Raw genomic sequence first — 13096 nt, forward strand, 5'->3', positions numbered from 1 at the left:
CCCATTTTCATAAGTGAAGTGTCAGGCATCATATTGGGCATTTTAAGATTCTTTACAGCCCAATGATTCTGTGTTTCTAATTAGGCCCAATGGGTTAGAGCTAAAAGGAAACAGTGAGTTTCCTGGAAGGAAAGGACATATAACACAGTCCAGAGATAAAATGGGCTGTGTTCAAGAAAAGATAGGGCAATACTTTGCAGGGATGCTGCAGAGAGGATTCAAGCCTTGTATGGAGGAATGGATGTGATACAACCAAAAAGTCTAAAAATTCTTTCCAACTAATCTGAGATTTGTAACCTTATGGACTGTGATTTGCAGCAAACCAAGGATGTGATAAAGACTAGTATTGTTTCTAGAATGCAAGGATGGTTCAACATATGCAAATCAATAGTATTAACAGAATGAAGGACAAAAACTATATGATCATCTCAATAGATGCAGAAAAATAATTTGACAAAATTCAACATCATTTTATGATAAAATCTTTCAAGAAATTAGGTATTAGAAGGAATGTTTCTCAACACAATAAAGGCCATATCAGACAAGCCCACAGCTAACATTATATTCAATGACCAGGAATGAGATAAGGACGCTCACTCTCACCACTTCTGTTTAACATAGTACTGGAAGTCCTAGCCAATTTCATATTAATGAGCCCCATTTTCTTCATCATAGGATGAAGTATATAATAATCCCTGTTATACTTACTTTGCACAGATTATTATTATTATTTAATTATTATTTTGAGACAGGGTCTCACTCTATCACCCAGGCTGGAGTGCAGTACCACAATCACAGCTTACTTCAGACACGACCTCCCAGGCATAAAGGATCCTAGCCCCTCAGCCTCCTGAGTAGCTGGGAGTACAGGTGCACACCACCACACCTAGCTAATTATTTTTTCATTTTTTTATAGAGACAGAGTCTCACTATGTTGCCCAGGCTGGTCTCAAACTCCTGTGCTCAAGCGATCTTTCCACCTTGGCCTTCCAAAGTGCTGGGATTACAGGAGTGAGCCACTGCACCTGGCCTTGCAGATTATTATTAAACTTTGTAAACTAATCAAATGAGAGTGATTATTGTTACTGTTAAGAACTCTGATAGCCTCATCCATATATTTGGAGAAATTGAATAAATAATAGGAAAGAAATAATAGCAGCCCAATGATTTTACCTTGGCTCTACCATCATTTGGGGAAGTGATAATTCATATAGGAGAAGTGACTTGGAAGCAGTCTTGAGAGATTGCCTGTTCCATCCCCTATCTTTGTCCTTAAACCAAATTGTACAGATAAATAAGGTCTTATTTTTAGGACTTACAGAAAAAAGATTCCTTTCATATCCATCTTTGCAATCCTCAACCACTTCTGTCACTATTATGTGTCATTTCAAACATTAAATTCCTCATTCTGCTTTGAAGGAACACATGTGTCATGTGTACCCATTTGTATGTTTTGGTGTGTTTTATGCTTTATGTGATCACCCACATATGCACAGATAATTCCAAAATCCAGTGTGTGGGTGTTGTATTCCCTGTGTTAATTATTCAGTCACACTCACTCAAACACCTATGCACTCACACATACATGAATACACACATGTACATTAGCATGTTTATGCTTATGTTGCATGTGACTGGCAACATCAGTGCCTTTCTAAGGCAATGTTAACTACCTTGAGTTTTGGGAGAGCTTTAGAAAACAAAGACAAGAGACTAAATGATTCTAGATGTAAGAGACAATGTTGCAATAAGTTACTATCCTAAAAAGACAGAATACAGGGACAAGAGACTATTGTTTTGGATAGTTTCTTGCTTACCAGTAATACTTAAGTCCTTTACATTAAAAAAAAAACTCTGTAAATATATTGCAGAAGAAATCCAGACGTCCTTCAAGATTCTTAGAGCTGGAAAAGATTTTAATGACTTTCCAGTCCAATCTATCTCATGTAATCAATGGGGCCCAGAGAGGCAAAAGGTCTTGTCCAAGGTCATATAGTGAGTTAGTGATAAGGCTGAACAAGGATTCGGATGTTGGGGCTTCCAGCCCACTGCTCTTTCTCTCATCTGGGATTTGTGTATTTTTGTTCATTAGAGATTTTCCTCTGTAACCTCAATACCCAATGCAGGGCCTTGCACATAATAGATTATCAGTAAATGTTAAATTAATATGTCATGGCTTTGGTTGTACTGGGCTTTTGCACTTACTCCTGAGTAAATTGTAAAGAATATCTATGTTTTAGGTCGCCTTGTTTTAGACCAAGAGGTACCCAGAGAAAAGGCATGAACTATGCTAAGGAAATTATCCAAGTTCCAAATTGAAAAAAAAAAATTCATGCTTTTCCACTATAACCTCTCTCATTCACAGAGTGATTCTTTTTCAGAAGGGCAATCTAGAACTATTCTGGGAGCCATATTCCATTGGCTGTGCAACCATTTCTTGACAAACTGGGGTCCAAGAAAGTATTTTCCTGGGGAAGATGAGATTTCTCAAAGAAGTCACGCACTTTCTAACCTAAGCTTATTTCAGTAATCAATGTAAGAAGCTGGTCTTGATGATTGCAGCAGTACCAATACTGTGGGAGTGTACCAGTTCTAGAACAGCTACAACATTGGAATTGAACGCACTAGAATTGGATACAGGACCTGTTTTTGAGGAGCTAACACCCAAAGGCTGAACAGCACTCGTAGCACCGTCCTTTCTGTGCACATATTGTAGTCCTCAGTTTGCAACAGAAATAAAGCTGTTAGCAAATTATGTGTTCTATTTATGCAAATAAAATCCTGTGGTATGCTAGAAAGAGCACTGGCCTGGAGACCTTAGTTTTCTCATATGTTAAAAACCCCTAACACAGGCCTGGTTCATAGTAGGCACCCAATAATTAGTAGTTTTCTTCCTTTGGGGGCCTCCGATTCAGTGTGCTTCTTCAGGTAAGTCACTTCCCTGGAACTCCTCCTTGGAATGAGAGTTGTACTGTTGTGATTTTTAACAGTTCCTTCAAGCCAAGCATTTTGGAATCCTTTCATAAAGGGAGAAAGGAAGGAAAGAAGAAAGGAAAATTAAAGGAAAAAAAACAAGGAAATAAAACGTTAAAAAGGAGGAAGGAAAAAGGATCCTTTACTACAATGAAACTAATCTTATGTTCTTGCAAGTAGCACTTTAAGTAAAAGAAGTTCTTTGCTGACCTGGTTACTACTGAACCTACTACATAAAATAGCCTACTATAATAGATGTATTTCTGTGCCTAATCTTCACTTTTTAGGCTTAGTAAAGGGAGAGGAAAGCTGATGTATAGTTAAATTTATGTTTTTAGTTGTTTTTTTTCTACTCTCAAATATCAATCACTCTTTAGTTTCTCTTTCTTTTTCCGACCACAAGCATTCTTCCTCTGCTTAAAGAAGCTTCCCTAAAATCCCAGTCTATCCAGTAAGTCAAAGCACAGCAATAAATTTGAGGAAAAAATACCAGGGACTTAGAGACAGAAAGGAGTGAGGGGATGCAGAGGCTGAAGCTGGAGCACGGTTGCAAGCATGAGAAGTTCTGCGTGTTTCAGAGCAGCCAAGGATGTATTTTTGCCTATTCCTGCTGGTGACTCTGTGTGTCTATGCATCCATCTGCTATATTTACATGTTTAGTCAGTCAATCCGCGTTTGCTGAGAGCCTGCTGTGTGCCAGGATTGTGCTAGCATAAAGGAGCAAAGTATTGAGCAAAATATGTTTGAGCAGCTGTAATTCTGAGGATCTCTAGGTCTGAGCATGTGTATGTGTGTGCACTTCTATGTATCTGTGACAACTCCAGGTGTTCATGACAGTGATCTTTGTTACTCTGTTGGCTTCATCGAACTTCCTTTTACTTGCTGTGATTCACTACGTAGAGTGGGCTTTATCTCTGATTTTTATAACCTGCAAGACTGGGGGTATGATCACCAGCAATCTAAAAACAGTTAGAAATCCCATGGAGTTATCTTTTATAGAAGTTTTCCTCTACTAATATTATGAAAAATAAGCATCTTATTAGCTCGAGTGTAATTCTATGCATGATTACAGGTATCAATAGGAAGAAACATTGACTGAGTTCAAATCTCTTCTATGCCATGCTAAAGGGGTGACAAGTTCCACAATGGATCATTTTCTCATGGGCGTTTCTGACTTTTGGTAAAAGTAGAGCACCTTATTTTAAAAACCATTGAGTAGTCCTAATAGTGGAGATATCAGATATCATCAGGATCTGAATTGTTCATCCCTAAAAAAAACACCAATGGAAATCAAACAATATAGTGCCAAATTAAACTGTTTTTATATTTAGGTTCTGTATGATCAAATTGTTTGGTGCCATACTCTGTCCACTTTTTTTCATGTGGTAGGATATAATTTCATATCTTTTCTGTTCTAGAAATACCCGAAGAAAGAGACCCTGGAAACTCATTATCAGGTCTATCAACTCTTGTATTTGTTCTCCCAGGGAAACAGAAGTACCTGTGCGCCAGCAGAAATGATTGCACTATTGATAAATTCCGAAGGAAAAATTGTCCATCTTGTCGTCTTCGGAAATGTTATGAAGCAGGGATGACTCTGGGAGGTAAGATACTTTTCTTTCTCTTCCTCCTCCTTCCTCTCTCCCCCTTCTCCCTCATTTTCTAGTCTCTCTTTAGACCAGATTTTCTTCTTTGATGCTTCCAAGGGGACCAGCCATGCTCTAGACACAGGCTGACCCTTTCATAGCCAACGTGGCCATCAGCCAGCTGGTGCCTTTTTTTTAATCCTTATCTATACCAATCCCCATTCTGGGGCTCAGCATTAGAGCAGGCGGTGTGAAGCAGGGATCAGGAGCCAACAGAGGGTGAGTGAGGATGCATCTGACTGGGCAGGGCCCCCAGGGGACTTAATGATACCGGCCTGATGTTGTTCAATGGTAGCTAGGATGAGAGAACTAAGAAATCCAGAACAGTCAGAGGTGCAGGATGACCCAGGCATAGGCGCAGGATGACCCAGGCACAGGCTGATCCTGAACACCTGGGAATATCCCTTAGCTAACTGCTGCCTATGTTGTAGGGCCAGCCACCTCGAATGAGAAGCTACTTCTCTTTGGAGCCTGTGACTAGGCTGCCACACAGAGCCAATTTCCTATCCTATCTCTCCCAAAGATGAGCAGGTGTTTTAATAATTTCCTTTTCTTTGCAAAGCTATTGACCATTTCGAAAAGCATTTTTTTTCAGTAGCACAGTAACGTGATAGAAGGAAGATACAGCTCTTTCAAGGGCGTTCCTCTATCATAAGACTCTCTGTCCCACAAACCTGTCTACCATGAGTGTTGTCACCATTCCAGAAAGGCTTGACATCAGTTGATTGACACTTATATTTTCCCTCTCCAAACTCCCCCATCTCTTCATGTTTACATCTGCCCAATGCCAGGGTCCTCGCTGCTGCCTGCTACTTCCAAAAAGATGTGTCTTTCATGAGAAAAACAAGATCATTAATCCACTTCGATTTGGAAATGGAATTTGAAGAAAGGGAAGCCTATTTCTGAGTGCCTGCAACTGTAGCCTCATACCCAATTATTCATTATTAGCCTGGAAAACCCAAGTGCCTAGAATCCAACCCTCTCCCCTCTCCTCTTAAGGCTAATTTAGACCAGTTGTCTATCTCTGGCTTTCTGTGAGGTGTTCAATACCTTGTCTGCCTATGTGCACATTTATAGACAACAACTAGTTCTCTTATCCTGGAGCAGGGCCATGTGTGGATCTTCATATAGATAACTATATCCTCCCCATCCTCACAGGGCAGTAGTATTATTTAAACAGAACAAAGTACCTCACATGAATTGACCCAGGCTGGATGAGAGACAATTTCAAAAGAATCATCTCAAGTAGCATCCAGTACTCCCAAACATCACAGGTAGATGTTCTGTGAGTGGCTTTCCAAGCATCCACATCAAATGAGACTCAGATATCTGAGAAAACTCAACCTTGTTTTGGTTTGCTTGGTGCACCCCAAAGAAATCCAACAATTGAGGTCTACAGTGGAGAAGAAGTAGGACTGGGGTCAGGAAGTACAGAGGCAAAGGCAGGAAGGGTGACAAAGTGATTGACAAGAAAAAATGTTCTCCATATGAATGTTGCAGCCCCATGTTGAGGGTTCTTATACACTCAACTGTCAATTATTTAGCCTTCTTTGAATTATGTATAGTATAAAAGATAGGGACTCTCAAGTAGGGAACCTCTTGGCTTGCCATCTGGCAATATGAATTGCAAGTCCACTTTGATGCAGGTAAAGTTTAATGGTAACAAAAGTCCTCATAACATTTGGATGCAAATCTTATCATTAATTCCATGTCTCAGCCAACATTCTCCATTATTAAGCAGCCTGTGATGTGATTACAGTGAACCACTTTTGAAAAGGAGCCTGTGTATAACAGATAATTTCACTATACTATATAACAGTCAGATGCAGGTTTGTAAATTAATTTGTTGGTGACAATGGTTCAGTACATTTTCAAATTGATTCATTGGTATAGTACTCAAATTTGAGTGGGCTTGGTGAACACAATGAAGACAAGCTGAGAAGTGCTGTGACTGGCCTTCATTTCAGTTGCAGGCCCATGATATTTTGAGTGTCTTCCATGTACAAGGCACCATGCTAGGCATTAGAGCTTGAGGCTGGCAAACTTCAGGAAGTGTTCACAAGATACCAGGATTCTTGATGTTGTGTAAATGGCCCTGCCTTTAGAGTCAGGCAGATCTAGTTTAAAGGCTCAGCTCCTTTATTTACTGTGTGCCCCTCTGAGCCTCAATTTCTTCATCTCTGATTTAGAAATACCATCCTCATAGAGTTATAATGAGGATCAGATGACATGATGAATGTGAACATCCTTGATAAATAGCAAAATGCTAGACAAATATGGGGGCTTAATATGACATTGAGGTCACTAGTAATTTAGCTGGAAAGTCTGTAATACAGCACTTCCCGATGGCTTTTACCCTAAGTAACTTGGTATGCCATATAATGTGTAACAGCACCAACAGGCAGAGAATCGCCAGAAAACACTCTTGATTACCTCAAACGAAAAAGTACCACGAGGATCCTGTTCAGAAGCTAATTTTAGTAATTAAGGGAATCATACGCTATGTTCAAATACCATGCCAGTAAAAACCCAATTGTTTACCTTCTTAAATCACTGCTTGAAGAGCAAATCTTTCCATTTTGCTGAATGAACTTATCTCCACGTTCCCTGCCCTACTGACACAACCCCCTCCCAAGTTTATTGTTAACTTACACATTCAATGCACAGCACACCTTTACTCAAACAATGGAAAAGAAAGAAAGTGTCAATACAAAGTGGCCCTTGTCTATTCCTTAAGGAGTAGACTTCCATTTTCATCAGATTTGGATTTAGCATAGACATATTGATTACCTTGAAGAAGAATTCATATAATTTTATCTTCTGATTCCCATCACTCAAATCAAAATTATATAATATATTCCAAAGTGGCAACTAGGAATGTGGCCTTGGGCAAGTCCCTTCTCTCCTCTGATGCTTGGTTTTCCCATCATAGAACTGGAATTGTGGCTTCACCGAGGACCTTTCTGGTGCTAACATTTTGTGATTCTATGTAAAAGACCACACAGAAAGGATTGTTTTTCAGCCCTTTCTTAGATTGTCTGTTCCCTGCTCCCAGAAGTATAGATAGTGAGACTTGAGTGCTTTGATACATCGTAATTGTATCTACCTCCATTCACACCTACTTAAGATATCTGTCTAAAAGTAGACTAGACAGATTATTGAGAGAGTGGAGGGCAGAAGGGCTGTCTCTGTATCTTAAAGAAGCTGGCACTCTTCTGCTGATGGCTGCTTGGTCTTGAGGCCTCAAGATCTTTAATCTGGCTTTCTCTATAGTGTTTCATTCACTGTTTGGTGATGGAATCTCTTCAGTTCAGAGATACTTAATAGATATAGCTTTTTCTTTCCTGCTTCCAGGCCTACCTACCTGTTTCTTGCTTTTTTTTCTAGCAGCTGTTGTTGTTTCTGAAAGAATCTTGAGGGTGGTTGGAGTCTCAGAATGGCTTCCTGAAAGACTACCTTCAGACTCTCAGCTGCTCATCCACAACAGAGATCAGCCTTTCTTTGTAGATGATTCATTCCTGGCTGCATTTGAAAACCACATATTGTTAATTGCTTGACGAATTTAAGTCCCTTGACTACTTTTCATTTCAGAAAACACTTACAAAAAAAGTCCAAATGAGGACCTTCCCTCCAGTGAATTAGCTGTGGCTTTCTCACAGTCCATAGTTAGGATAAATGTAAAGCCATTTCTCATTTTTCTCCGCACTTTCCAAGGGTACACTCCTTGTTTCCAAGATGGAATGAGAAATAAAGAAGTGCCCTTCCTGCCATCTTCTCCCCTGACCCTTTCCTCCTTCCCACTTTCCCTCCTATTCCTCCCCAAACATGATTTATTTCTGCATTTTGCAACTCTTGAGTTCTCAGCATTTAGTAAATGGTGTTGGTCCCTGTTGATTCCTTCCTCTCCTGGACCATGGAAGGTAGTAGGCCTTTCAGAAATTTCAGGTAGCAGCCAAACCCCAGAAGAAGAGAAGGAACACGGAGTCCTAGACCATGTGAGAACCTGAGGTGTGCAGCATTTACTTCACAGATTCGTCTAGCATATTTGAGAAGTATCTTTCCTACTAGGAGACTGAACTCTGCATCTGAGAATAAAAACTTAACATATCTACAGGTTTTGACAACCTCTATGAATTATCTAGTTGAGAGGATGGCTCAAGGAGCCTATGGCCATGGTCTGATGTCGTTATGGATGCTGTGAACATCCTTGCAGTTTCCATTGTTGAAGACAGCCCTGATGCCAGCTGTCTCATCATTCCCCATGTTCAAGAGCATCCCAGCATTGCTACCTCAGGATCCCATGTCCTGAATGCAACAGAGTGATTTCGCTGCTGAATTACTATTCATGGCATGGCTCTTCACAGCATTTATTCATCCATGTATCTATCCATTCATCCTTCCAGCCAGCCAAGAAGCTCATGCTTTCATCTTTTCATCCATTTACTCACTTATTTATTCATTTAGCAAATATTTATTGAGTACCAACTATGTGCCAGACACTCTGGTAGGCATTTTGGGGAAGCAGAACTGAATAAGATATTATTCCTTTCCTCAAAAATTTGAGCAAGAGGAGAAAGGCAGTAATGAGGAATATACCTTAGCCATAAAGGAAAAATAAGAAATCACTTGGAAGAAGTTTAGTGAGATGGAAGGAAAAGGACATCCAAGGTAAAGGGTACAGTTTGAATAAAGGCACAGAGACATGAACAAAATGCATTGAGGGTTTGAGGAACAGCAATTGGTTTAACATGGCCAGAGCTGGGGAAATGGTAAGGGCAAGCTGAAACCACATTGAAAGCAAACTTGGTTATTATACTAGGTAGTTTAGACTTCAAGCAGTTGAAAATCTGTGAGCATGGGATAGGCATGATGACATTGTGTTTATTTGCATGTTTCTTTAAAGAAAACTGGCAGCAGCACAAATGTTTTGTTGATGAGGGTTTAAATTGTAGAAAGTGAGACAATTTTAGGAAGGCCAGCTAGAGAGAAATTTCTAGCATCAAATTTTGCTAAACACCTAGGATTTGTTCCTGGGGCTAGTTACCTCCATTTGGGTTGTTACCTGCAAGTACTGACCACGTATATGAAGAAGTACTGGTTTAGACCAAGGCAATTGGCTTCTATAAGAGGCCTACCCTCATACCAAAAGCCAGTTTCCTTGGTCTAGGCCAGTGTTTACTGGTATGTGTCCTGAGAAAACTAGTTCCATGACATGTTCCATGAAAAATATGATTTCTATTGTCAAATAAGTGAGGGAAACTTGCATATCATGGTCCTGCTCAGGAAGATTTACAATCCTTATTAGCATATCGCAGGTCCTGGTGAATACTGCGGTAAAGTAACCAAGGAGCTTTGTAACTCAGGATTCCCGAAGTTGATTCAACCACAGGACCTCATTTATTCACATAACACCTGTTATCCTACAAAACCACTGTTCTCTGGAATACACTTTCGAAAACATGGGTATAGATAAAAACTCTATCCTATAGGCAGAGAATACCTATACCTCTAGCTCAGGTCATCATTTTGCAGATGTGTGTGTCATTAAGAATCAGTCAATAATGCATTAATGATCAAAAGCAGACCATCCTTACCACATGGTGCATAAGATTATGCTATTATGCTATTAGCTACTAACGCCACTAAAGTTAATTATGTTGGGTCTGCAATGTTGTCATACACAAAGGATAGGATGCAAAACTGTCCTAGGCCAAAGCATGGTTATTGCCCAAGTTATCTAATGTCTGCAGGTACATATTCCTGACCTAAGGATTGTGCTAAAGAAGTTATTTCTAAGAAATATAGTGACTTCCAGCATCATGCAGAATGACCATTTAATATTTTGAATATCTAGACATTCTGCTGTAGAATTTAATAGTCCTTTTATACACTGTCTGACCAACATTTTGACATTTACTCAGAACCCCATCACAGTGCTACCACATAACCTCATTGCTAAAGTGGGAGGCCTAGAAATCACAGATTTGTAGAAACCATCCAATGATTGAATCCCCTCTACTTCCTGTTCAGCAGGCAGCAGAGTGTCATAAAGAATTAACAATGTGGAACTCAGTTACTGGGATTTCTTCCATTCTCCTTTGATTCTCTAGACTAGAATTCCAAAGACCCTCAGGCTGGTGATGCAAGTGGGAAGTCTCATTTCTGAGAAGTGCTGCTTCCTACCCACAATTCTTTGATAGCTGAGTGCTTTGGCTGATCTGCATAACTGAGGTGTGCACCAAGGAGCAGAATTACTCTATAAATTTTGGCATCAACATATGCAACGTGTGACTCAGCACTTTGAAACTCTGGGGATTTTTTTGTTTGTTTGGTTTTTGTTTTAAGATGTCCTGTGGTATAGTGGAAATAGTACAATAGACTCAGATACAGAGAGGCCTTGTTTCTAGTCTTGGTTCTGTCACTTACTATCTTGATGTCCTTGCACAAATCACCAGACCTCTCTGAGCCTCAGTTTCTCCAACCACACTGTGGGAATAATAAAATCTTTTTTATGGCATTGTTGTAAGTATGTAGAGAAACTGGTACACAGTAGGCACACAATCAATGTCACCGTACCCTTCAGCCCTTCTTTTGTGGATGAAAAATGGTCTTTGTTTGTGCTCCCAGTCACCACTGGGGTCTGTTCTCTCTCTCTCTGCTGTTACAGTGTGGCTTTTGGTTCTTGTTTCTTTGTTCTTTGGTCTGTAAATTACCCTTGAAACAACCCTTGAAATTTCCACTCCATGACCTAAATCGTCATCCCTAAATTGGTCACATACATATTTGGTGACACTTTGGAGGGGAAAAGCTTTATGTCTCTCTAACTGTAGTTCTTAAGGGAATTTGCATATGGAAAAAACAGAGACTCCGTCTCTTAATTCCTCCAAACCAAATTATCTGGGATAGCACATATATGTTGTACTCTGTCTCTGAGCATTTTCTCTTAGAGAACTATGGTTAGAGCGAAGTAAATTTTTCTAATCATAAAAATTAATGATACCGCATATCTGATACTTGAATGAGTACCTCCTTGTAAAATTTATACTTAAATCCTTGAGTTTTTAAAGTGTAATAGCAATAGAAAGATTTTATTGTTGTTTACTTTTACTGTGAGTGCTCCAAAATCCCTCAGTTGCTCTTGAAAGAGCAAGATGATGTCATAGGCAATATTTTCCAAAGGTAGTAGGCAGAAAACTGAGTACACAGCACACAATAGGCCATATATACAAAAGCAAGTATTTTGCAAATATAATAATTCAGGAAAAAAGCTTCACTTTCGTTGGTAACCTGTTTGTTTAAAACCATTTTATTATTTATTATTTAAAAAGAGTGTCACTTGTTACAGATTGTGGGATGTGTTCCTTAAGATCACAAAAATGTAAAATATTTTCTTTTTATACTGAACACATACATAGACAACTTACCTGAGCAAGCTGCTTTTTAGAGACATTTGCACATCTTTTGGGATCACGTTGTTAAGAAGTAGAACTAAGGGAAAAACACGCAGCCACCCAGAAATCGGTAGAGCCTTCAGCTCATCTGTTATTAATATTTCTATGACAACAGATATGTAGGAAGTAAACAGGAAATTGCATCGCTATCCTGCATCACCTTTTTTGGAATCAGGTTCCATTCTTCTCAGTCCAGTTCAACCTTGTGATACTTTTTAGATCTCAACCAAGGCATAGAAATATATTTTCCCTTGCTTAATACCCCATGGAACCAATGCCCCTGTGGCTGAAGTAAAAATTGATTGTTGAGGGACATTTCAGCCCTCTAGCAGTCAACAATTAAAAACATGTAAGCACCGAGCACCTGCAGAAAACTTGGACTGGCATTTGGATCTAAGAAGAAAATCTGCATCTTGACCAAGATGAAAAGTCACCAGCCCAAGCTTGTGCAGTGAAGTGTCATGTTGGCCACAATGAAACTGAAAGAGACTGATGACTCTCCTCAGGGTGGAAAATGAGGCATGGAAGCTTTGATTAGTGAGCTGTTAGGCACACAGACATTAATTTCAAAGAATTCTCATCTCCAGTCTGAGTAATAATGCTTGTAGTATTATGCAATTGTTTGGCTGCTGCAAGAAATTCAGCAGACTCCAACAAGTAGTCTTTCTTGGTCTCTGAGTGACTGTAACTTAAATTCTACCTCCCTTCTCTTCTCCTACATCTTCTCACTCCCCACCCCACCCCCCCAACACACACAATTCTTGTCCACTATGTTCAGAGAGATGCACGCACACATATATATGTATATATATAGTATATTTGTCAATAAAGCAGAAAAGAAGAAAAAACTCCAAGTAAACAATTTTCCATTTCCCCATCTCACTTCTGTCTTACAAGTAGATAGGAAAAGAGAAACCCCCAGTGAAAAATGGCAACCGCCCACCTCCCCAACTTTACATGCTGCTTCCTATGTTAGAGGACCTGGCTTAGGCATCTGATTATGGAGCCTGCTAGATACAAGCCCGT

The 13096-nt window shown here is 39.6% G+C and overlaps 1 protein-coding gene across 2 annotated transcripts in view; it reads left to right on the forward strand.

The window, feature by feature from the left end:
- AR (androgen receptor) overlaps window positions 1-13096 on the forward strand; it is a 183824-nt gene that overhangs the window by 134909 nt on the left and 35819 nt on the right. The window contains exons 3-4 of one of the 2 annotated variants that reach the window (XM_055375591.2): window positions 4461-4577; window positions 8007-8783. In XM_055375591.2, coding sequence (XP_055231566.1) covers window positions 4461-4577; window positions 8007-8176 — 287 coding nt within the window. In that variant the 3' untranslated portion in view covers window positions 8177-8783. Of the gene's footprint in view, window positions 1-4460; window positions 4578-8006; window positions 8784-13096 lie in introns of those variants that run through there. The other variant, XM_019019731.3, reaches the window with a different exon arrangement.

Source organism: Gorilla gorilla, chromosome X (assembly GCF_029281585.2).
Source record: "Gorilla gorilla gorilla isolate KB3781 chromosome X, NHGRI_mGorGor1-v2.1_pri, whole genome shotgun sequence".
Taxonomy (NCBI): Eukaryota; Metazoa; Chordata; class Mammalia; order Primates; family Hominidae; genus Gorilla; species Gorilla gorilla.